Genomic DNA, 25541 nt, shown 5'->3' with positions numbered 1-25541 from the left:
TAGAAAGTTGCAACTTCTTGCAAGAACAAATAAAAGACCATGTAATTTTCTTATAATGTAAATTGTAAGTGCATACTATAGGAGATGACTTCTGCATTTGACAAACAGCCCACAAATCCTGCATTCCAATATAACGGTAATGGTGGTCCATTACCACAAAAACCGGCTAGTTCACTTGGGAGTGCACGTTATTTTACAAATTTTGCTGTCAGCACTACAAACATTCATCGTTAGTCAACGATTCCCAAAACGTTATTGTTTAATAGTAAGATAAATAAGATTGTAGTTACTTAGAATCAAAGAGGTTTTGTAGCAGCAGCTTCTATGTATGCTTTTGCTTCTGGTTCAGAAAGTTGTCCGCCTTCAGACAATCCCCTGATCAAGGTATTAGCATATTCCTTGGCAGGAGCACGTTGTGGTATTTTTCCAGTTTTAAAGGCCATTACGTCATCCAAATCGCACCTGAAAGAAACGAAATTAAGCTGGCATCATTCAGGACTACTGTAACTCAGAATATAACCCAGAGCTAACATAGATTGTAAATCATACGTCATGGTCAGGATGGGAACGCCTTGCTCCTCCCCCAAAAAGACAACATTATGATACCAGCCGTCCTGCATTTGACACAAACAGTTGGAGTTAGAATAGGAGATGAGAATTACCGATAAACCCCTTTCCCACTTCTCCATGTAAAATGAGTGATATTGGACTGGAGAGCTTCCATAGCTAAATCGTATTCTGTAAATTACTTTATCACTTAAATCCAAGCACAACAGAGGGGTTAATCATGAATAGAACTTGAAGCCACATTAATTACAGTCTCAAAGTTTAGATGTGCAAACAAAGAGGGGTGAGCATGCGCAAGTATGCAACTCACCTTATCAATGGAGATGCAACTAGAACTTCTAATAGCATTGAGAGCTTCCAAACCAAACCAGGGAGTATTAACATAACAATTTGAGAAATTCTCTTGAAACAGAACATCATTAAACTGCTCTAGCCTGCACACGAATAATCTTATCATCTTAGTTTGCACATAGAAGATGCAAATCATTACAAGAACTGCCAAGTTGCAGCTCTGAGGATATTTTAGTGCAGATGGAGACATGGAGAGGGAAAAGGGACAAGGAGGATTCATCTAAAGCACAATTTACCAAATTGCAGGACAGATTTGAAAAAAAAATATACATAAAAACACTCACGTAATTTTATACATGCATACATAAGCTTTCTCTGCTACAGAACTTTCAGGATGAATGAAAGCAGTTCCTCCAGGACCCCATATTTGAGTATGATCACGGCCAAAGAACAATCTATGTGGAATACTCTTCCACATGAGATCTTTTGGTGGGCTTCTATCCATGGAACCAGAACATTGTTTTTGCATACCTTCCACCTGATATCATCAGCAGATCAAACAGTCAAATTAGGGTCAACATAAACTCCACTATCCTAAACAAACTTGTACACAAGTCACAACCTTCAAACTTCAGAGTAAACTATGGGAAAACTTTCCCTGTAACCTTCATGAAAAAGATAAAACCAAAATTAACACAAACCAAAATTTGTCATTTACATTGAGCTGTATGTAGTAGGATAACTAGTAAGCCTCTATTGTACACCCTATACATCTCATTCTGAATGCCTCATTTGCAATATATTGTATTTTAAAAGGGAGAGAAAAAAGCAAGTAGGCAAGTACGGGCAGAGTAAAGTTTCAAGAGAAAAAAACGCAAGGGGAGATAAAAAATTGTCTTAGGGCGCTGGTGTTTAATTCACTTCAGTTACTATTTGTGGTCTCATGAGAGGTTTGTGCAAAGGTAACTTTCTAGGAAGAAGCTTTTCTTTGTCTGTTCCAGGACATATTTTCTCAGCTGTTTACTGCTTTTTTGATTAATGTAATGACTAAGGATCCACAAACTATATAAAAGAACCTTGGACTTGATCTGAAGCAAGTCAACACACACAAAACTCAAAAATGAAAGATTAAAAGGGACCTCTGAAAAACAGAGAACCACCAAGCCAAAAACATTGAAGTCTAACAAAAACTTCCAATTTTATTGCTAATTTTTACTGTCATTAATAGACCCAAAATCAGTCCAATAAAGAGCAACTTGAGTAGGGTAACTTGGACATAATGATTTTAAGTGGCGCAACTGCAACACATATAGTCCAATAAAGAGCAAGTGAAAGGATCAATCAGTTTGAATGTGAGTTAAATGTTGTGAGAAGATAAATTGGAAATGTAATATGCAGTCTGTACATGTGAACAACATTTAATGAGATGGGCATTTCATCAAAAAAGCATTGCTGAAAATCCACATCAAAATGAAAGGCTTGAAAAAAAAGTACTGGTTCCTTCTTAAAACAACTAGATCTTGGAGGTTTCAAGGATATTTGCCCAACCATTCCCCTAGTACAGAAACAGAATGGAAGACAGTATATGAGAAACTTTATGGAATTAACCTTAAATATGAATAAATGATCACTTAAGGCCTAAGGGTGGTTGCTTCCTTGTGCTATGCTAGAATACTGATTGAAGAATGGAAAATTTTGATGATTGCATATCCTTTAAATCTACAACAATGCCAAAGCTGTAATCACAAAAGGTTGGGGTTAGCCGGTCAACTGTTAAGTTTTGGTTCATTATCATGGGATGTGACTTGGTGTTTGTCGGTAAGGATGTTGCATTTAAAGAAGAAATCCTTCCCTTGAAGTAAGTGCATCACTGCATCATCATCTTCGATTTCATTGATCATGAAAAAGTTCCAATGAGGCTCAAACAGTGAGCTCCTAGTTAATGAAACCTATGATGATGCAGGGGAAAATGAATCATTGAACACAAGAATATAGGAGTAATTTGCAGTTGAAATAAGCAGTACACAAGACTCACAAAAGTCCCAAGCACACTCCCCTTCAGAAGATGAAGAAAGGAAGTATAGACACAAATCGGAAATGGTGGCTAAGCAGAAACTGGAAACTTCCCACCCAATTCGTGCCCAAACTCTAGATTAACATTTCAATAACTTCTGCCCCAAACTCCAAGTTTATGTTTAAATGAAAAAATATTTTAATCTAAAACAATGCTATTTAAAACGAAATTTGATCCGATACCAGAAATTGAAACAAAAACAAGAAACGTTAATTTAAGAGTTTCAGAAATGTAGGAAAGGCAGGTACAATTTTATTTTACAACAAAAAAATGAGATGAGTAAAAAAAAAGTAATTAACAAGGTTTACCTGTCCCCCTTCGATATAGCAGAGAAATCTAGGTTTCCACATATTTGACCCAAAGGAAGCATACCAAACATCAACTAATTTGTGCTCCACTCTCCAGGAGATTGGAGTATTCTTCTGGTCTGTACCCAAATAATTAAGTTTCAAAAAATAGACATAAGTAGCTAGAAGGGGAGAGAATTGTACACTTAATTGGAAAAAGTAGACTTCTATTAACCCTCACCTTCATTAACTTGCAATTCTGAAAAGGGTAGTAGGATATCCTTGATAGCTTCCTCAATCTCTTCACTTTCGGACTCAGAGCTCAGATCACCCAACTGAGGTTCTCAGATACAAAAAAAATGATTACTAGGAAGCACGGCTGTAAGATAAAAGTGAATGTTACATATACCTGATTAGTTTCTGTCGTCACAAAATTTAAAAACGCTGATGAGAAATCATGTTTATCTCTAAAAGCAAGATTGTCATGTATTGGATATGGGGGTACTATAGGTATTTTAATATTGGTTTGTTATGAAGTATTTTCTAGAAGAGGACTATTCTAGAGAAGGGAAAATTAGTATATATAAGAAAGTGACAAAATGATAAATCATATGAAATATTAACACCACGAGACAGTTACCGCAATCACGACGTTTGCAATTTTTTCCTATGTCCCCAAGTCTATCTTGGTGACAACTGTGTCATGTACCAAGTGTTCCATGTGTACTTATACATAAACATTACCTATATTTAAATGCTCACAACTCCTAAAAAAGAAAGAAGGAACCTATGATATAGTATGTACAGGAGCCCAATTCAAGTGTAATCAACCACCTCAACCATTTGTCAATTTTATAGCTTAATAAACACGAATTCAAGTATGTATTGCCTCAAGTATTCCCCATCTATTTGAAGCAATATTATGCAAGTGGAATAAACGATTTAATTCATAATAAGAGGGATTGAAGTCATATTTATTGTTATTGTTATTGTTATTGTTAATAGTCGGTTGAAACAAAGCTATAAGAGTATAACTTATCCCCCTCCCACGGATCTAAATTAAATAGCCCTAGATATGCCAAGTTTAGAAAAGTGATTCAAGGACTAGAATAAAATTGTCTTCATCCCCACCTTACTCCACCTCCAAAAGAAAATTATAAGTTATCATTTTTAGAAGAGGTGGCTCCGTGGACTTGCATATTATTGTCTTCTTTCCCAATGCCTCCAAGGAAAAAAAAAACCACAAAGTAAAAATAATACTTTTCAAAGGATAAACAATAAAGATCAAATATACTTAACTCGGAAACTTCAGCAGCGTCATTGATCATCAACATAAATGCAACTTTATTAGCACTAAGGTTTTGAAAATACTGAGTACTACCTGTGGAGTAGGCGACTTCAGGCTTGTTAACTCCTTTGGTAATTCAGTGGAGAGACTTGACCAATACACACTTAGCTTTTTCCGAACCTGTGTTTTATAGATACAGTTTGTAATGCTACAAGCTCAGAAGTATGCCCTAAAAATCGCGAGCAGGAAAAACATAAACTTACATTTTCTATTACTCGCCATGTTGATTCAAATGGATATGCCTCTGAAGATCCAACAATTTCCTTCTCTTCTAGCAATACTTGCACACAAGCGTGGACAGAATTTGCTAAAGATTGAAGATTATATCCACCTTCTAAAGATAGTAAAACTTTACCATGTGCTAAATCCATTAACTACAGAACAATGTACAAGAAGTTGTGAGGAAAAAAAAACAAGGTGATGCAAGGAAACAAAAGGCATAATAATAAGTATAGCTATGATATATTTCATTCTTTTATCGTGGTTGGGCAATGCCCAGTGCAGTACAGCAAGTTATACATAAAGCATTTCAAAATATTTAAAATTAAAACTATTATAAAAATTGTATGATCATATTCAACTAAAAAACCTTGAAAAAGTATCAAATCAGAAATATTTATACATCAAAGCATAGTGGCATAAAAGGTGATGATTCGACCTAAAATGATACAAGTTAACAAGCAGATATGCCTAAACATTTCTAATACTGACCTTTTTCAACATAACTGAGTATCCATATGGAGTAATACAGCAACCGCCAAGTGGATCTCGAAGAGCTATTGCCAAAAAAGTATATTAACTCCAAGTAAAGAATAACGTAAACAAACTGAGAAAAAAATCACAATTACCAGCTAGGATAACAACAGTATACCATGTTTAGAAAATAGGAAATGATTTATTAGTATAGTAGTAAAAAGCATTTTGTATCCTGTAGGTACTTGTTTTTTTAAATTTAAAAACTATGAAAGTATCTAATGGGCACGTCGTACAATCAACACAGGCACGGCATGCAACATGTGTTTAGAGATTGCATCCAAGTAAATCAACTTGTCATGACAATATATTTTCTTTGTGAAGATTTCCTAGACTTTTGGTCTCCATAAGATATCATAATTCATAAATGGTTTTGCATAATTTTTCGAATCCTATACAGTTTAGATTAACATAAAACATGAACCAAACAACAACTTGACTATTCAGCACTGATCTAATAACTAGGACTGCACAGCAGTCCACATCACACACAGTAATTAGTGAAAGCTTAACCAACCTGCATCAAACCCCGCAGAAACAATAATCATGTCTGGATTGAATTCCAAAGCAACTGGGAGCAATATATAATCCCAAACAGCAAAATAGTCTGCATCGCCACAACGACCATGTTCCCAAGGAACATTAATATTGTATCCCTCTCCCGGTCCTTCTCCGATCATATCATGAGATCCATCATCATTTCCAGGATAGAAACATCCAAAGTCATGTCTAACAAAATACAAATGCAACTTAATTAAGAAAAAATAAGGCTATGTGTGTGTACAGTGGCGGATCTACACTTGGGCCTCCCCGGGCAAGTGCCCCGGGTGAAATTTATAAAAAATTTTAAAATCAGAAATCAGGGGAATGTGAAACGCGCGTCATTTGCTTCTTTCAAAAATTAGAATTCACTCAATAATTTTTCATTCTCTCTCTAAAAGATAAAACCCTAACAAACAAGAAGGTAAAATTGCAGCCACCACAGCTTTGCCGCCGCCTGCCACTGTTGTCTATCACCGCCGTCTGCCCTAGCCTTGACGCCAGCACTGAGCCATATGTCTGGCTGCTATGTCGCTGCTGTCTCACGAAGCAAAAACCCTAAAAATCAGAAACTTGAATTTTCAAAGTATTTTCACTCTTAATCTTAATCTTTATGTTATAATCTTCAATCTTAAATTCTTAATCTTAATGTTTTAATCTTTAATCTTGATCTTAATTTTGATTCTTAAATTTTGTTAGAATGTTATTTCTTGATTTGTTATGTTAATCTTCTTTGAATTATTGAATATTTGTTAATGCTAATGTGTTTGTTTATCTTGTGTTTACAATTTGTCATGTTTTTCTCCAATCAATGTTTTCATCTTTTCTTAAATAAAATTTTACTATTGTTTTGTAATTTGCAGAATAGTTTGATTTTGCCATCAGATTCCTTTGCCAATGACCTTCATCTTGATGTAAGGGACAAGTTCTCTATCATGGTTTTTGAATGTTGTAAATTTTGAAGTTAGATCTTATTTTCGTTTGTTTAATAAGTTAGAGATTTGGTTAATTATGTAAAAATGTTTGGTGCAGTTACTTACTTATCTCTGGCTGGTTATTTACTTGTGGCACTGGGTGTAATTCTTATTCTTGGATACATATACAGTGGCTCAGGTAAAAAAGAGATTGTTAGCAGGATTGAAGGTAGATACACTTACTTGTCTCTAGCTGGTTATTTACTTCGTCACATTGATTACGTTGATCACTCTATTACACGAATGAGCATAAGTTAGACTCTTATGATTTTCTTTTGTGTTAGTAACTTATCTATTGATTGATTTGAATTGTGTGAGTAAATGTCTGTTATTGAAAGAAGTATCTTTTGCTATGTTTGTTTTACAATTATGTATTTGCTTTTGGATATTAAGCAACTTTAGGTTCTTGTCCATATCTCATATTGCTCAATGTTGCTGTAAGCACACATGTATTCATGTTTTTCAGATAAACAAACTAATGACATTAACCCATTGTGAATCCTACTAGTGATGGAGTTTGGTGCAGTTAAATGATGTTGGTTTTCACCTTAGCTTTCAATGGACTTGTTCTTGACTTTGTAAGTTGAGTAATATCTTCAATTTTCTATTAATTCAAAATAGTTGTTTTTTGTTGCTACACAATGGCTTCAACATGTCATTTTACACAATAAAAAATATTTTAGTTTTTAATTCTATAAACTTTACTCAACCGAAATTTCATCCATTTGTTGTGCCCCATATGTCTCTAAACCCTGGATCCGCCACTGTGTGTGTACATTCTCATACCTAAGATCACAAAAAGATATGTATATCATGAGATTAAGAAATCTTAATGTATACTAACTACCTGTGTACAGAGAAGAAAAGAACACGAGAATCCTTCCAAAACATTTTTTGAGTAGCATTGCCATGATGAACATCCCAGTCAACAATCAATATTCTGTGAATGCCCAATTGTGGCTGGAACAATAAAATTAAAACGATGTTAAAATATTGCTTACTTCTACTTGATTCAAATACTTTGTTTCATGGGGGGCAGAGGAGAGAAGGTTTACTTTTTCGTTCAGCAGATAACTTGCTGCCACGGCCACATTATTGAATAGACAAAACCCCATGGGCTCATTTTCCTCGGCATGATGACCAGGAGGCCTCACAATCGCAAATGCGGAGTTAAGCTCCCCTTTGGCTATTCTCTCTGATGCCTATCATTTGAAAAGATGAGGTCAAGTTAATGAGATAGATTGAAACAAAACAAGAAAAAGAAGCACAACACCATCTCAGCATTTCTCACTAGAAAAATAAAAGGTTTATTTTTGCAACAGAAGTATATCATGATATACTGTTCATATTACAATTCAATTGTAATACCAGTACAGCAAAACCCTTTGATGTGCATAACATTTTGTCAATTTTTTTTCCCTTTAATGCACACCAATGTCGAATACAATAACCAAATTCTTGCATGCAATTAGTTTTAATTTTCATTACTTTGGATGGCTTCTCATTGTAAGAGTTGGATTGTTTTTTAGTATGATTTTAGTTCCTAAGGTTGCAGTATGTTCTCTTCTATATTTTATTTTTAAATGCTACTCATTTAGATTTTGGGACTCCAAGTAGTAACTTTTACTAGGATATAAAGCAATGTTAGTTCAAGTTACTTTTGATATTAATTTAATAAAATAGTTGGTATGCTTTCAATTTGAATATATTAATAATACGTATTCTGTCATAATTTTCCTTCTAGTCTTTCAATTTGTCAACACAACAGTAACAACTCAGTATTTTACATCGAGTCCTTATATCCTAGTATACCACTCAAATACGGTCAATATCATGTGAAACCTAGTACTGATCTTATTACCTCTAAAAGAGAGCCAGCAGCTAAATAAGCTGCTTCTGATGAACCTTTATTAAAATAAATGGAATTATACTTGGCAGCAATCCTGTCCCTACGAGAGTCAAACCTTTTGGAGCTTATAGTACGAATTAGCTCAACATGGCTTTTGGAGTGAACAGATTGTATAAATTTATCTTCTGCTTCCTTTGTATTCAAAACAACACACCTGAAACCATATTATAACAATGAGTATCCAATCTAATTGTTGTTTATTACCCAATACTCAAAAATTAATAACTGTAGAAGGTCCGCTTGAAAAAATACAGATTGTGCGTTTGAAGATTATTTCACCGAACATTTCATTTTTGATGTGGTTTCAATTTTACATTAAATATATAGGCACATATACTCATGTCCTGTGAAAAATTTCAACAACATGGCCCTTTCATTCATAATATGCTCTTTCATAGTGACTTATGGCTTCATCATTCTTTTTAACTTATGAGTTGCATTGTTGCAATATACAACTGTTGGTTTATTTTTTACAATTTTCCCTAAAAAAAGCGTCTAAATAATTAGCCTATACTCTTAGTAGGCAAATTAATCTTCCTCAAAATCGGGCTCCTACAAATGCTTGGCAAGTCTTCATTGGGCTACTGATGGCAAACAACACTAATAATTTCCATATATGAAGAAAAAAATCAATAGCAGTACAAAGTGAGCAATCAACAAAACAAAGTTCAAACAATAAAAATTAAAATACAATAAAAAAAAAATAATAATAAAAACGTGCAACTTCATAGTTGTACTCACTGGAACACATCAGACTCCCTTTGTACGGAAAATTCAAATCAAGTACTTCCACTCTATAAACAGAAAAAAGCAGTGGAGGAAAAAGAAGGATAAATTTTAGTTTCCCTTGAATAAAAGTTCATGTGCATAAACCCTAAACCAAATCCCAAAAAAGAAGAAGAAAAAAGCTCCCAAATTTGAACAGAAAGAAATCAATTATAAACTCGAAATTCCAACATAAATTCAAAGTGAAATGTTCATCATTTGCAACAATTCACGTACCGAATTGATAAAAATTCAAAATCTCCCTTGAATAACACACATAACAATTTAGCATAAATCAATTTGTAAATAACAAATTTGAAACAATTCATCAGAAAACAAAAAAATTGAAATTAAAATGAAAAGGTAGCAACAAATTCTAAACCTAACCTTTCAATAAGACCAGAAGTGCGAAGTTTATTCCAGATAACCCTAATTCTATCGGGACACTCAGGATGATCATCACCATCAGGAGTAGAATGTTTGCACATCCTTTCATCATACACTAGCCCTACACGTCGTCGTATCTTATCATTTTTAGAGCTTTCTATGTCTGAAGTTCCTTCTTCTGCCATTTTATCTTCGAATTCGACTCCAATTCTTGTGTTTCTCTCTCTAAGGATGTAAAGTATATCTCTTTCAGTCTACTCCAGTTCACCCCAATGATCTAAGGAGGAAGATGGAGAGACAATCATGGAAATTCTTTGCCACCGATTTTAAAATGACATTTCAATTTCATTTCAAAAAAATCATTTGGTTTATTGGTTTTACCTTGGAGGGAAACTTTTTACTTTTCTCTTTAACCTTTTGCTTTTTATGTATAAAATAAAAAAGTTAAATTGTTTAGTCATTCAATTTGTCTTATTTTAATTTAATTAGTATATATTTCAATTAATTTATCTCATTTTTCATAAGACTCACAATTTTTTGTTTTATATTTTCTTTTATTTTTAAATATCACATTATATACAACATTTTAATTTTTGTGCCGTTTAACAATAAGATAAATTTATCATTTAATAGTGGAACAAAGTATTTTAGACAAATAAGTTGAAAAAAATTGAGTGTCTCATGTTACAAACTTACAACAATTTAGTAAAAAATCAACCGTTGACCTTTTAAATTTAACCTTTTAAATATCTCATTATATTTTTTACATTTATTTGTCTTAATATTATTTTATGATTTTTTTTTACTCTGATTTAATTTCATTTGAATTTAAATTATGTTATATACAAAATCAATCAAATAAATCAACATGATAGAAAATACTGTTAAAAGTTCAAATAAAAACAAATTGTGCTCCTGTTTTACTAATACTTACATCTAAACAGAAGTTGAAATATTAAAAGGATTTTGATATTTGAGTGTTATATTAAAAGGATGTTCTAACCTATGTTTTGAGGGGCATTAATATAATTATTTTTGTTTATTATAAACAGTTGATTCTAATAAGGCTAAATACTTCACTTTCAAAGCAATTGAAATTAGTTAAAGAATTTCATATCTTCTTTGTCACAAAAGTTATATCAAAAAAATTTTTCAAAAATATTCTCGCACATTAAATATTAGCTTTTTAAGTGAGAAATTTTATCTTAACACTTTCAATCCACCCTTAAATAAATATCATTGCACGTGTTTGTAAATTGTATGTCAACCTTGTAGCCAATTCTTGTTGTTCTCCTTCATCCTTGTGTTGTACACACTCGGAGTTAAACCTTCATTTAATATCAATAGTAATGTTCACCCACGAGAGATGTGAAAGAAATAGAATATTACCACTGTAGATAGATATTCATATTTATGTTCTTTGAAGCAAATTTAAAAGGAGATACACATAAGAGTACCTAATATACAAATGTAAATTGTCCAATAGTTTTATCGTCATATATATTTTCTTAATTAATTTTTTTATATTTTTTAATATCATAAATGGTTTATAGATTTCCAAATATCACTTATTTTAGACCTCATCCTTAAACATCTAAGATGAGAAGCCATTGTGGATGCTTTAATCAAACTTATAAATTTAATGCCTCTTAAATCATAACTTATGAGGCTATGACATAGGCTACATCATCAATCATCATCATCCTACACAAGATATTACACTCTTAGAAAACTAAGGTCGGGGTCTAGAGAGGGAAAAACAGCGGCAACTCATACCCATAAAGGAGAGCGCGGCCAAAAGAGTCTCTCGACTCAAAGAAGATAACGGGACGTGATTACATGAGAAAGATAACATAAAAGCCTATAAAAGATAGAACCACTACAAAAGGAAAACAAAAAACTAATAAAAAAGAAACCATACAAATAAGAGGTTAAGGACACATAGGCTAGATAATAACCCTTATAAAATGAAATGAAGAAGTATATATAAATTCAAAGAAATAAAGTAGTTATGCCCAAAGTATGTAGTAGTACTCATAATTCAAATAACATAATTCATATATATATAATACTCTATTTAGGTTATTGAATATTCTAATATTTACAATTCTCAATTGCAACATTGCAACTCAATTGCTTTACTAATTAATTTATAATTAATTTAGACTTTTAAAAATCCAACCATATTCTCAAAATGATTTTTTGTCAAACTTTAAAATACAATTTCGATTGAATAGAAAGAACGATAAATGAATTTTAAAAATAAGGTGTACAAAAACGTAAAATGTTAAAAAAAAGCTAAAGAAAATCGAATATTTGATATCCAATTCAAATTAAAGGATATATATGGATCGATTTGGTTTTTAACCCCCCTAGTCATTGGGCAAACAGAGGGAAGTACAGGATTAGAAGAGATTCGATTTTATTAATATTATAAACTTACGTAGTAACTTTAGGTTGTTCCGACTGTTTAGTCCGCAAAGCCGAAAATCCCATTCTGTCTTCTCGTTTCCTCCCTTAAGACAGCCAAAATACCAGAAAAAAGTCCTCCATTTTTTCGGTGCGTCACGCAGCCAGCAAGCGTAGTACTGATCAAGTAAGCTTTTTTTGTAGAAGTATTTTTTAACCATTCATTTGGTGTTGTTAGTGCAGCCGTATGAATTTACATCCCCGCCAAGCAATGATAATTTAAGTACCAAAATCAAAATATAAGTCAGAAGATAAATTTTTAGCAAAAGTCACATAAATTACCAATTTAAGTAATCTTTTATCTTATTTTTATTTGCTCAATCTGCGATTGGTAAAGTTTGTTTTATTCCCAAATTTTTGGAAATTTCAAGTTAGTTTTGATTCGATAGCTTAATTTATCATAATTCTTCTTTATGTCAATTTATATCTATATTTGTTGATTTGGGTTGAGGGTTCGTCTAATGAATTGATCTGAATATCTTACTTTGTGTGCTCAATTGCTTTCCTTAATCAGTACATCTATGTTTTTCTCTTGATTTTGTTAACCCTAATTGTTTATGTTTTCTTTTAATGTTTTGTTAAAGTTGGAGAAAGTTATAACATTTGGTACCGGATATCTCTTTGTTGAAATAGTTTATTTCACAGCTTATTTTGACACAAATAGATTGTTGGATTGTCAAGCTTTGTAATTCCAATGGTTTGAAACAACATGTCATGAAATAGCTATTTTTGAACAAGCTGCTCCAATCATATTCAAGCTTTTTGCCGTTTGCCAAACTCATTTATATTTTTGACGATAAAGGTATCGTCACACAAGTGAAAACCTACTTCTTAGTCCCTCGGATACTGCACAAAGCTACAAAGTATTGAAAATTGATATATTAAGTTGTAGTCATGGGATAAAATAATAAGTGGATTGAATTTAGAAGATTTATTGAAGAGACTGATTAAGTCTGTGGATGAAATTCTGTGAATAAATGTACGTATTATTTTTGTTACACAATAACTAACTACAAATTCTAGTGCCTTTTTTGTTATTTATATGGTTTTTGACATGATGAACTTTACTAGAATATAACACATTACTTTTCACCTATTTTCATTTTGAAGGTGAATTAATGGCTGATACTGAAAGAGAAAAGAGGTGTTATTATGAGGTATTGGGTCTTCCACAAAGCTGCACGCAAGATGAAATTCGCAGCGCTTACAAAAAGCTAGCTCTTCAACGTCATCCTGATAAGCTTGTTCAATCTGGAACACCTTCTGCTGATGCAAATGCTTCTTTTCAAGAGCTTGTTCGTGCCTATGAAGTTTTATCCGATCCAAAAGAGCGTTCTTGGTATGATTCCCATCGTTCACAAATCCTTTTTTCTTCCAGTTCTGGTGGTAATTCTGATTCTCCATTCCCAGACTTATTTTCCTATTTTTCACCCACGTGCTACACTGATTATACCAATTCGAAAACTGGGTTTTACAAGGTTTATGGTGATGTCTTTGATAAAATTTATGCCCATGAGATCAATTATTGTAAGGTTATAGGGTTGAGCTTAGCATTGGTTAAGGAGGCCCCGTTGTTTGGAGATTTGGGTTCTGATTATAGTCAGGTTAATGCTTTTTATGGGTATTGGTTGGGATTTTGTACTGTTATGGATTTTGGGTGGGTGGATAAGTGGGATGCTGCAGGTGGGGTGAATCGAAAATCAAGGAGGGTGATGGAGGAGGAGAATAAAAAGCTGAGGAAAAAAGCTAAGAGGGAGTTTAATGAGACGGTTCGTGGGCTGGTGGAATTTGTAAAGAAGAGAGATAAGAGGGTGATTGATATGATGGTGAAGAAGGAGAAGGAGAGGCAAAAGAAACAGGAGGAGGAGTTGGCAAAGAGGAAGGAGCGAGAAAGGGAGAAGCTGGAGAGGGCTAGAATGTACGAGGAGCCAGACTGGGCTAAGGTTGAGGAGGTAGAGGATTTTGAAGTGGAAGAGGAGCAAGGAGAGGAGGAAAGAGAGGAGTTCTATTGTGTTGCTTGTGGGAAGAAGTTTAAGTCAGACAAACAGTGGAAAAATCACGAGCAGTCTAAGAAGCATAAGGAAAAGGTGGATCAGTTGAGGAAATCTTTTGTGGAGGAAGACATTTATGAGGATGTTGAGGAGGATATTGATAGTAAATTTCAGTATCAAGATGAAGATGGTAAGCAAGTGGGTGGGAATAATGCTGATGATGATGTTTCTGGTAATGGTTTTGTGTCTGTAGAGGATGATGCTGATGATTTAGTTGAAGATTTTAAAGAAAGTGTTGGATTTGAGGAGGAAAGAAGTAGATATGAACTCCTTTCAGATGATGATGTCATTGGTAACGATAAAAAAGGAAATGGGATTGAGGAGTCTGCTTCTGGATATGAGGAGGAGTCTACTGGATTTGAGAACGAGTCAATTTTTCTTGAAACCCTGATTTCCAATCGTTGGAATAAGGCAAATGTTACTATAAAGGATGAATCTATTGAAAACAATAATGTCCTGAGTGAGGATGATGCAGAACCTATGGAATATAATAAGAAGAAAGGCAAAAAGAAGAGCAGACGAGCCATGAAAGAGAAGGGAAAAGCTTCTGAAGCAGAAGCAACAAGAGCAAATGATGTTCAGGTGGAGGAAAATAATATTGATGCTTCAAATGCCCCAAATAATGGAGAAGATGATCGTGCATATCATACACAAGCTAGTAGTAGCACTAGTAAGGCTGAAAAACAATCTTTTGGGAGGAAAGGTAACGTCAAGCAAGATACTGAATCCAAATCGAAGAACTCCAAGGGAAGGAAACAAAAGGTATGTATTGTAGTATATGACTTGTCATGCCTCACTTAGGTCTTTGGTGAACTTTATTTTCTATATATGATGACTTTTGTTTGATAAAATACTACACCAAGGGTCAATTGAAAGACAACCTCTTTTATCTTTAATATGGGTAAGGTTGTGTACATCCGACCATGTGTTTTATAATGTGAAGCTGTAAATGCTATTTGCAATCACTCAACCTCTTTGTACAATGGTAAGGACCACATACGCCTGACCACCCTTACCCTACGCCTCTACCTAGGCGGCAGCCACGGTAATGGCATTGGGTAATGTCATGCTGTGTTGGACTGTTGAAAATAACATTTAATACGATGATGTTATCCATTGATCTGAAAAGTCTTATTTTATTATGGCTGACTGGTTCATAGGAAAAGAAGAAATGTGTAACTCGTGTCTGCATTCTTCATGCTTGTTACATTCATTAATGATTGACAACATGTTCTTCTGTAGGAAAAATTAAAAAACCGCGACCCAGTTTGTGAGAAATGTGGAGAGGAGTTCGAGTCAAGGTAATTTTAGTAACTTTTTTGCTTTCCTGAAGCTCTTGCATCCCATTTCTTTTATATTTGTTGTAATCCTGGTCGTAATTTTGATAATATTGTGCTATCATCATGTCACAGAACAAAACTTCACAAGCATTTAAGCGAGTCGGGTCATGCATCATTGAAATCTAGATGATCTAGACTCTTGAATTTGAAGATCAAAAAACCAGGCAGCAGACTGCACCACACTAGCACATTCATCTCCCTCATACTGATGGCAAATGACAGGATTCAGGAATGTAAATCAGCTTCGTTCCAATATTGTCTGTTGTTTTTGTTTTGCTAGAACTTGGGAGGAAAACATTTTTGCTGTTGCTTTTGACTGTGAAAGAGAATTTTTGGATACAGTGTAATTCTTTTTAGCCATAATTGACATGCACATGGAATTGGGTTGAGTCATGAATGGTTGTGTCATAGGTTTGTTCTTTAGAAATCATTAATTTCCACTAATTTGAACATTTTTTGTAGTAGTTTAGTTAGAAAGAGAATTGAAAGGAGAGTCGGATTTTGTAACAATTGGAGCAAATACTTATATTTATACATTTTCGGGTTGTAATATACTTGCTAATAAAATTTTGCCACAGATCAAGATAAGTTCTATTTTGTAAGTATCGACAACTAGATGCTCACCCAGCTAGATGATGAAGTGATTTGTAGCAAGGTCATTAACGAATGAATACAAAAATTTTGACTAAAACAAGCATAATCATGCATCTTGTCTAATAGTTTTACAGCTAAATTACAATTTCATTATCATTTTCACGATTTAGTGTCAACAATTAAACATATACCATTAGTATTTTTTTAAATGGAAAGTTTTCAACATAGCTTTGCCTATGGTTAACATACTTTTCCGGGCCCAATCTTCTTTGTAATAATTCTATTAGCTAGCAATTGTATTTTGTTTCCACATAATTTAAATTGTTAGCAGGCTAAGAAGTACAATAATAATCTAAGTAAAAGTAAAATGTAAAAATGGGGAAACATTTACCATCGATTCCTAAAAACTTAGCTTAAAATATCAAGAAAAACTATCACAAAAATCAAGTAAATGGAGCAAGTTTTGGGGATAGAGTATCTCACTCGCATCCCATGAGGCTAATAATGTCATATTTTTAACAACAATGTCTAACGCTTTGTTTTTTTTTATCGTATTATGCAAATAAATACTTACTAAAAGCGGTGGAACAAAATTTATTTTACATTTCTGAAAGATAAGAACGAATCGTAACTTCTCAAAACTTTGAAGGACACTCCTCTATCCCATGAGTTTGCCTCATAATGTTCTAGTGAGAGTGTAATGTCACGGCAACAAACTCAATATGATGGACGAGGGAGCATGGTTCATATTTTTACAATTTGACACTACCCAACGTAAACCTTTCCGATAGTAATATGACCATTGACCAATATGCTAAGTCGATGCGAAGCCAACATAAGGCAGCAGCAGGCCAGCAGTTGAAGGGAACAAAAGTCAAGGGTTTAGTATTACAGAGCACATACAAAGTGTAACAAAATATACACAATTCCGATTCAAACCTAATCCCGTCCTATATCGACATGCACGACATCTAACAAGTTACTTGGACGACTGTACATTCGAGTACTAACCTATTTAGTCAGATGTTAATGTTGCAATCGTAATCACACGAGCATATGTTCGAGTGGCATAGCTCTTAGGCATCCACTTCTTTCACTTTCACTTTCATACATTCTCTCGCTGCCTCTTCTGCTTTCATAAACGCAGTGAACTTTTCGAACCTCTCTTGCAGTTGTTTTTCAAATTCCAACGAATCGGGTAGAATAGAGGTTGTAAAAGGTAAAGTTTTTTCAATTTTACCATTCAACTCTCTATTGGGTTTCGCCACAACGACATCAACAAAACCGACGTTGTGTCCTCCTTGCATGTCAACATCCATGTCCATCGATTCACCGTCCAGTAAAAGACGCTGTTGCAACAGATCAGAACGGTTTTGCTGGGAGACAGAGCATTGTGCTGCATGTGCCCTCATCGAATCCACTGCCCTTAACGCTGCTTCAGAAGGGCGGAAGAGGCCCCACAAAAAGCGTTTTTTGTTGATTTCTGCAGTAATAAAAGTGAGAAAGCAGTATAGGAGGGATGTAGTTGTCTAAACATACGAAATTTTAAGGATGAAGTTTACTCTGAGATGCCTCTTGCAGATGTTTTGAAGAGAGAACGAAAATCTCCACTTCACCAATGTAGCTTACCAAGAGCAAGTCGCGCTCATCCAGGTACTCCAAAAGGGAGCAACAACTTTGTTCATCATATGTTACTCTTGGTGATTCACCACCTCCGTCAAAGTGAGAGGTCATAGAAGGGAAAAAGTACAATCCAATGTCGAGTTCACTGGGAACATCGCCATCGAACATGTCCAGCCAAGACTTCTGTCGAGGCAGCATTTTGAACTGGAGCGCATTGGGTAGTTGTTTTGACAATATGTAGACTTTTCTGTGAACTTTACACGGAGGATGTGCATGAACAACGAAACTCCAATGCACATCTCCAGTGATTTTGAAAGTTCCCCTTTAAAGGCGAACAGAATTTGTCAGATTAGAAAAAACGAAATTGGCAAGTAAATAAATCACAAATATCACACCAAAGGAATTTCGTCTAGAAAGTTCTCTGAGAAAAGGCAATGACTGTTTACTAATAAAAGTGAATAAAAGGAATTGGGTCTACAGGATCTAAAACTAGACAAGCGACAGGAGTGAACAGAAAAAAAGAGGATTGTTGTTGACAATCTTAGAAGATAAACTTTTGGTTCATGTAGCCGATCGTAGCTATTGGGATTTAGCATTTAGGCAGTAAAATTGTTTTTTTAGGATTTAGACCTGTGTAACATAATTCTCTAGCTAATTTGCCTTCTGAATTCGGGATTCGCTAAAAAGTGTTGAAAAATAGCCCAAAATCGAACATAATTTGCTTTTTTCGATTCACGATTCGTGAGGAGATTAACAAATCGTGTGACACTGGTTTAGGCCTTAGGGTTTAAGGGGAATAACTCATTTTAGTAAGCAGAGAAAGTTCGGAAGAAAGACAAAGCATAAACTACAAAACAAAGCACACTAAGAACCAGCGAAACTTTAACATAGAACGAAAGCTATTCTTAATTGAACAATATTTATCTATTTATGTTTATCGATTGTTTAAGGGAATAAGTTCCATCATGTTTTTTCTAATGTGAAGCAACATATAGGGAATCAGTTTAAGAGAAGTATCATACAGTAATGATTAATATTTATCGACTCTTGCACTACTCCATTAATAACTCAGAGATACACGAGAAATATTCACACACAGCACACCGGAAGATGTTTCAGTATGTCAACATGCATGCTTGTCATATTAACAAATAAAAAATAAAATGAATAGGAGAAAAATTAATTGTTCAACTGTTGCAACTTTAAAAGAGGAATTACCCCAATAGGCCATAAATTTTTTGAATATTGAACAAGGTATGCTCAAGAATTAGGAAAATGGATTTCCAGCAAAGTGATAATTAAGATGTTAATCAATAAGAATTAACTCCTGAAACTAAGAACCTGTGTTTGTTAATATTGAAATTGGAATTGCCAATCCATTGCAATTGGTTCATATTACTTAATTCAACATTATTTATAACAGGCAATAAAGTATTGCTCATTAGGGGAAGAGGGTTGATAGCCAAAATGCGCAAGCCTTCATATATTGTGAAGTAATTTATTCACAACATAAATAAGTTAAGAACTTTCCAGATTAGACCCTTATAACATATGTTAGTGGGCTAGTGAAGTGGAGAGTGAAGAGTGCGGGATAGTGGAGAGGAGAGTAAGGGGTATAAATTAGTACGCTAGAAAGTGAGGAGTGGTTCACAATAAATTATTGTGCACTATACTAGACTTTGTCATCTATAACAATCGTAACCGAGTTTCCAGTTGCCACAGCAGCAAGTTAAGAACTTTCCAGTTTAGACCCTTAAAACATACAAATTAGACGGTGTACCATACTAGCTTCTGAGCATGTATTGACACCTCAAGTTAGAGGCATATCCCAAGTTATCGTGTCTAATCTCCCCCAAGCAAAGACATGAAGCAATTCCAGTTACCTAAAACTATATAGAATTCGGGAATGGATTCCATCAACTAATAGTTTTGCATGATTAGTACTAGAAAGACGACTTAATAATTTGTTAGTTTCCGAAAATGATTCAGAGGATTCATCATAATGAAATTTGAGTGAGTCATATATTCATCATAAATTGAAAGATGTAACTTACTTCCATGTTGGAGACACTGCAGGATGGTTTGGTAGGTACCTATCGAACACCATTGTAACTTTCGAAGACTCCCTCCCCTTGGAACCAATATGCTTGGGTTGAGCCCCAGTATCATAATCAGTTCCTGCTCAAAAAATATTATCTTATCAGGAAAATCAGTTCGGAGCATAAAACTACAGAGATTTTTTTATACAAACAATGCATCAACAAGCAGACAAATTTAAAGCTTTAGAATCAAGTGACAATGTTTTGAGGCCTTTGAAAACTGTTTAAATTAGCATCTCTATTCATGCATAGGTAGTGCTCCCTTTCGAGCATAGCCAATAAGACAAGTTTTTAAGTTCAAGATAAACATCTTAGACAAATAACACCAATTCCATCATGTACCTGTACTCACACCAGATTTGGGAAGATTCCCAAAAGTAACACACTTGGCTGTCAGGTTTTCCTCAGTATGCTGTTGTACAGGTCCATCTGATAAAGGCCCATGAAGAAAGGTTAATCCCTTTAGCTTTAGCAGCATACTGTTGCACCAGATCAGCTAGATAATATGCTAGAAGAAAACCTAGGTGAAAGAATTTAGATTGACAGTATATTTATTTATGTAAATCACTAGTATCAGAGAACACAACCTCCACGAGCTTGTGAGGGAATCAACAACTATGGCCTACTGTGCATATTTACACAGAAGGTTGCCACAAAGTAGTACCCAACAATTAATCCACATTCCACAAGCCTCAAGGAGGGGGAATTGGGATAATCAAACCCAAAAACTCTAGGTTAATTACTCAGAATCCTAATTCCTAAACAAGAATGCATATTTCGGGATATTACTATAGGCATGTACTAGAAATAAATGTATGGATGGATAACTTTTTTTCAGCTCCATGGCATATGATGTGTGTGTATTTGTAGGTGAGGAACATTTAGCTGTAGATGATTCTTTCCGATAAAGTTGTTTCTGGTGTAAAAAATCTTTCTCTGCCACAGACATCAAAAAGCGTCATTTTACAAAAGCTAAAAACCTTGTGATGCAAATTTTCCTAAGATTATCAGGAGTACTGGTGCACTTAAATAAAAACATAGGATTTATATTTACAAGGATTTGGAAGAACATAGTTTAAAAGGGTTTCTACTACCTGTGGATGGTGACAATTTCTTATCCTTCAAACAGCTACGCCTGCTGGAGTTAATCAGGGGCTCCCTTCTTCCCAAAGGCACAGCTGAAGGATTTGGTTTAAATTTGTATCTAAAAGGTGCAGAGGAAGATGGAATGGCCTCTATGTTAGATGCTAAAGGATTTCTAACTGGTGATCTGTGAGCATTCCTTGGTGTAAACGAGTTATTTCTCAATTCTCCAGATTTTAAGCCTATTGCTTCTTCAGGTGATATATACCGAACCTTGGAATCTTGTGGGGGTCTCCTAAGTGTAAACCTCATACCTGAGCCACTAGGTTGCTTGCGTTGAGCTGCAAAACAAAGCATACATTGGTACAAATATCTTACCGAGTTGAAATTACTTTCAAAAGTAAAGAAAAATACCCAATTTGGATAAATGTAAATGATTGAAGACACATTCTTCACAGACCCAATTTTCTGGATCATGTTCTAGCATTACTCTCATGCAATACCTGGAATATTAAATTTGAAAAGGGGGTCAAGACTCAAGACACTAAAATTGTCTTCATTACGTTTAATTCAACAGGATAACTGACCCCAACAAAAGTTTACGTAACCACTATCCACGTAAGATACTAACGCACACTTTTACCATTTGCAACTTCAGTTTAAGTCAGTGTAACATAATTCGCTACTTAATTCGCCTTTTGGATTCACGATTTGCTCAAATATGTCCAAAAATAGACCAGAAACGACCATTATTCCCATTTTTCAATTCGCGATTCGCAAGGAGATTAACAAATCATGTGACACTAGTTACAGTCTTCAAAGTTCATTAAGATGCAAGAAGCAAACACAAAGCCAATGAAAAAAATACTGAAATACATAGATAAGGGACCATGTTATGAAGATGGAATATGTTCTCCAATACATTCTACGCAAACATAAGCCAGCACGGATTTAAACGATGGAGAAACAACATTGTCTTTGACATATGGAAAAAGTAACCAAATATGACAACTAAATAGAAAAGTGGACAAATAATGTATACATTATAAAGAAAGTTTTGAAAACCAAATCTGCACAAAATTTCCAACAATTTGGGAATCCTGAGAACTGCAGTGAGTGGTTAGCAACTATCAAACCTTGATGCATTTCCTTTTCAACTTGATAGCAACGCAACTCATAACACCTAATTTGATAGATGACAAGTTTAACTTTTAAACATTTCCTATTGATAGCAAAAATTCTTTTGGAATTAATAAACATCTCATAATAGAAATAAATTCTAGAAGTCTAGGAATCTACCAATCATTCTTCTTCATCTCAAAAGAAAGTACAATAAGCTTATCTTGAAAGAACCATCAGCGTAAAAGATACCATTACCCTTTCACATTTTTGTCATCCAAAGTCATACAAGTATTAATTAATCTGCACATTGACGATAAAGCCGTCTTTTCAGCTATGACCATACATACGCATGCAATACCGTTGTATGGCAGTAACCCTCTTCACCATGATCTCTTTAGGGACATGCTTCTCTAAATTTAACAGCGTTATGCTGCTTATGATTGTATATTACTATGATTGTAAAACTTTGCTCAAGATTTTGACTAATACTTGTTGTAGTAAAGATTGAAATGAGTTAAGCTTTCTCATAGTGACGATTTTGTTTGAACTAGTCTTAATTAGTTAATTTCCATGAATATGCCAACTTTGAGACAACATTTTGGTACCCTCAGATAATTTGAAAATCAATGCACTCAATATGGAGAAATTATAAGAGATGGCTATTATACCGATGTTCACGAGTTACTTTGCATTTAGTGCATATGACTATAGCATGTACCCAGCCAGTATCCCCACATACTTCACATGGTTTTTCCTGCACATAAATTAAAAGCAGAAAATAAATACTTTTGATCCACATAGCTCCTTCCAAACTAATTACTATATGAAGATTGCTTGACTAACAGCATAACATCATTCTTCTACAAAGTCATCAGAACATAGATCTGTGCCAAAGAGGAGCATAGGCTGAAGCAAAGTTGTCTTGCATACATTGTGTGTGCTTGACTTGGTGCAATTACCATACATAAAGCTAAACTATGGAGTTAACAGCCATTCACAAATGAAACAACAACTCCTTTTTATGGCCATAGTTTCGGAGAGCTTTGTTGTTCGTAGGAAACTCCGCTAGTTGAAGCTTCACAAGCAGTGATGAAAATCTACGTGTGAAGGATTCAACACGTTATCATTTCACAAACACAGGATTGAAAGTATAAGTTTCATTATTGTTAAGATTAAAATGATGACTATAGAATGCTTCACAAGACACTCATCACAATAATATGGCATAAATTTTGAGATTATACAGCAGCGGTCATCATCATTGTCACCCCTCAAGATAGTTTCATATTCATAAAAAATTAAAGTCCAAAAAAAAGGTGATATTAGCAATTACCATAATTCACATATGCATTCCACATGGTGAAGAAAACCACAATGACAGAAACATAAAGAGTCATTTGTACATGCCATGTAACAAAATTGAAAAGGCATCAACAATCGAAGCAAAAAGGGTCTATCTCTTGAAAGCAAAAGGTAATGGTAATGGTTTAAATAAGGAAATGTAGCCAGATTAAAATTTTTTGAATCGAACTTTACCAGAATCCGAACATTAACTGAACAAAATGTATGCTGGCTAAACAAACAAGAAGAAAGTAGCAAAATTAACCACAAATGCTAACTGAAGCATAATACAGCAAAACAGAGAAACAAACTTAAAAAATAATATCTTCCTTACTATGGGAATTTAAAGAATAAACTTGGGGAGGGGGACAAAAATCAACATATTGATGCCCAATGACACACTTATCTAGATGTTTTATGTTAATTAATAATTCAAGTGCTTTTTATCTGAACGATCATGCCCTGTTTTTAGGACTATATATCCACAGAGAGCTTAGCTACATCTAAGCACCGGGTAAGCTACCCACCACTAATAGATATTAGGAAGTAGTGGGATCCAACTCACCGACAACAAATATATTTATATGTCTATTAGTAGTGGGTAGGTTACCCACCAGATCAACTAAGTTTTTCCATGCACAAATAGCTGAACATTACAACAGAATCAGTGAGTTTATTTGTCCAAGAATTTAATGACATAAAAAGCAGTAAAAGATCAAAATATTAAGCATAGAAGAAAACAAGCTTACATTATAGTAAGACATACAGAAGTAAAGGAGCTTAATAATAAAGTAATTTCAGAAAAGTGAACAACATTTCAGTACCCTAATGTTCCATTTAAGCTATAATCTACCCGAGATTCAATGGGTCAAATGTACGCAAACTAAACTCTAAAGGTTGTTTTCATGGCAAATATATTAACAAATTCACATAAATATGAATTGCACATTATTCCATGAGACATTTTACAAAACATGTGCTACCCATTTGGCCATTACCATTGTTCATTTTTTAAACTGTAGATTTCTGTGGAGCTTTGATGAAAGGAAAGCTGAGGTTAAGAAATGAAGGGTATTTGTAGTTTTGTTCAACCTGTCCTATTCACACAATAAATTTCAAAACCCTACTAAAAAACCTTAGAAAATTGCTGCTGTGCTGTGTGGGGACTAAGGTGTAAAGGGAATACAAATAAACTATGAAAAAGTGTGGGCAAATGTAATAAAAAAAAACTATATAATGCAGCCCACAAGGCACAAAATCATCAAAATATACAAAAACCCATTTACAAGATTCAATCTTGCTGGGACCCTTCTTATTCCAAGAACCCCAAGTACCAAACAATGTATTTGTACTGGTATTCCACTTCACTAATCAAAAATTTTAGTGGGTTTTTTAGAGTTTTGATAAAGATTGAAACAATACATTTAGGGGGTGTTTTGTTTTATGGAAAATATTTTCTACAGAAAATAATTTCCCAATACAACATGCATATGAGAATTATTTTCTTGTTTGTTTAAAAGGAAAACTATCATTCTAAAATGGAAAATTGTTTTCATCATGCTTTGGAGAAAAATATTACAATGAAAAGTAAGCTTTCCACCATGATTTTCCATTTTAAAAATCTTGTATAAAGTCTTAGTGTAGTTGAACTATACCCAATTACTGAATTACTTGTTCAGAAATTACTGCAAATTTAACATAATAATGATGATACTAAAACGGAAAATATTAAAAATTGCATGAAATGTATACAGGAAACTGACGGGAAGAGTAAAGCCATATCGTACCATGGTTTTAACTGATGAAAATTCCAAATGTTAAAAAAATTCAGCAACTTCAACCTTTTTCGGACACAAAGTGAAGAACTACGGAGATGGTAAAGCAGTAATGCTTCTTCAAGTTTTTCGTCAATGGTGGAAAATTG

At 34.1% G+C, this 25541-nt stretch overlaps 3 protein-coding genes across 3 annotated transcripts; 1 reads left to right on the top strand and 2 right to left on the bottom strand.

Moving 5' to 3' along the window:
• Nucleotides 1–17: 17 nt before the first annotated feature.
• Nucleotides 18–10257, bottom strand: LOC130798374 (histone deacetylase 5). Its single transcript, XM_057661316.1, has 14 exons — nt 9896–10257; nt 8696–8897; nt 7890–8036; nt 7682–7794; nt 5838–6049; nt 5279–5343; nt 4771–4941; nt 4601–4687; nt 3461–3554; nt 3241–3359; nt 1203–1396; nt 878–1001; nt 550–614; nt 18–462 (listed from the first exon to the last, which is right to left on the bottom strand). Exons 1-14 carry the CDS (start codon nt 10078–10080, stop codon nt 297–299), a joined length of 1944 nt encoding a protein of 647 aa, XP_057517299.1. The 5' UTR covers nt 10081–10257; the 3' UTR covers nt 18–296.
• Nucleotides 10258–12314: 2057 nt separating this feature from the next.
• Nucleotides 12315–16530, top strand: LOC130798372 (DNAJ protein JJJ1 homolog). The gene is made up of 4 exons (XM_057661314.1): nt 12315–12491; nt 13475–15177; nt 15658–15716; nt 15828–16530. The coding sequence occupies exons 2-4, from the start codon at nt 13483–13485 to the stop codon at nt 15883–15885; spliced, it is 1812 nt and encodes a 603-aa protein (XP_057517297.1). The 5' UTR covers nt 12315–12491; nt 13475–13482; the 3' UTR covers nt 15886–16530.
• A 439-nt stretch (nt 16531–16969) lies between these two features.
• On the bottom strand, nt 16970–25541 carry LOC130798373 (uncharacterized). Its single transcript, XM_057661315.1, has 8 exons — nt 25405–25541; nt 22945–23030; nt 21569–21657; nt 21166–21495; nt 20414–20500; nt 20027–20150; nt 17912–18294; nt 16970–17832 (listed from the first exon to the last, which is right to left on the bottom strand). The coding sequence occupies exons 1-8, from the start codon at nt 25405–25407 to the stop codon at nt 17426–17428; spliced, it is 1509 nt and encodes a 502-aa protein (XP_057517298.1). The 5' UTR covers nt 25408–25541; the 3' UTR covers nt 16970–17425.

This window comes from Amaranthus tricolor, chromosome 13 (genome assembly GCF_026212465.1).
Source record: "Amaranthus tricolor cultivar Red isolate AtriRed21 chromosome 13, ASM2621246v1, whole genome shotgun sequence".
NCBI classification, from domain to species: Eukaryota; Viridiplantae; Streptophyta; class Magnoliopsida; order Caryophyllales; family Amaranthaceae; genus Amaranthus; species Amaranthus tricolor.
Note: the sequence above shows the minus strand (reverse complement) of the source record. Positions and strands in the feature narration are given on the sequence as shown.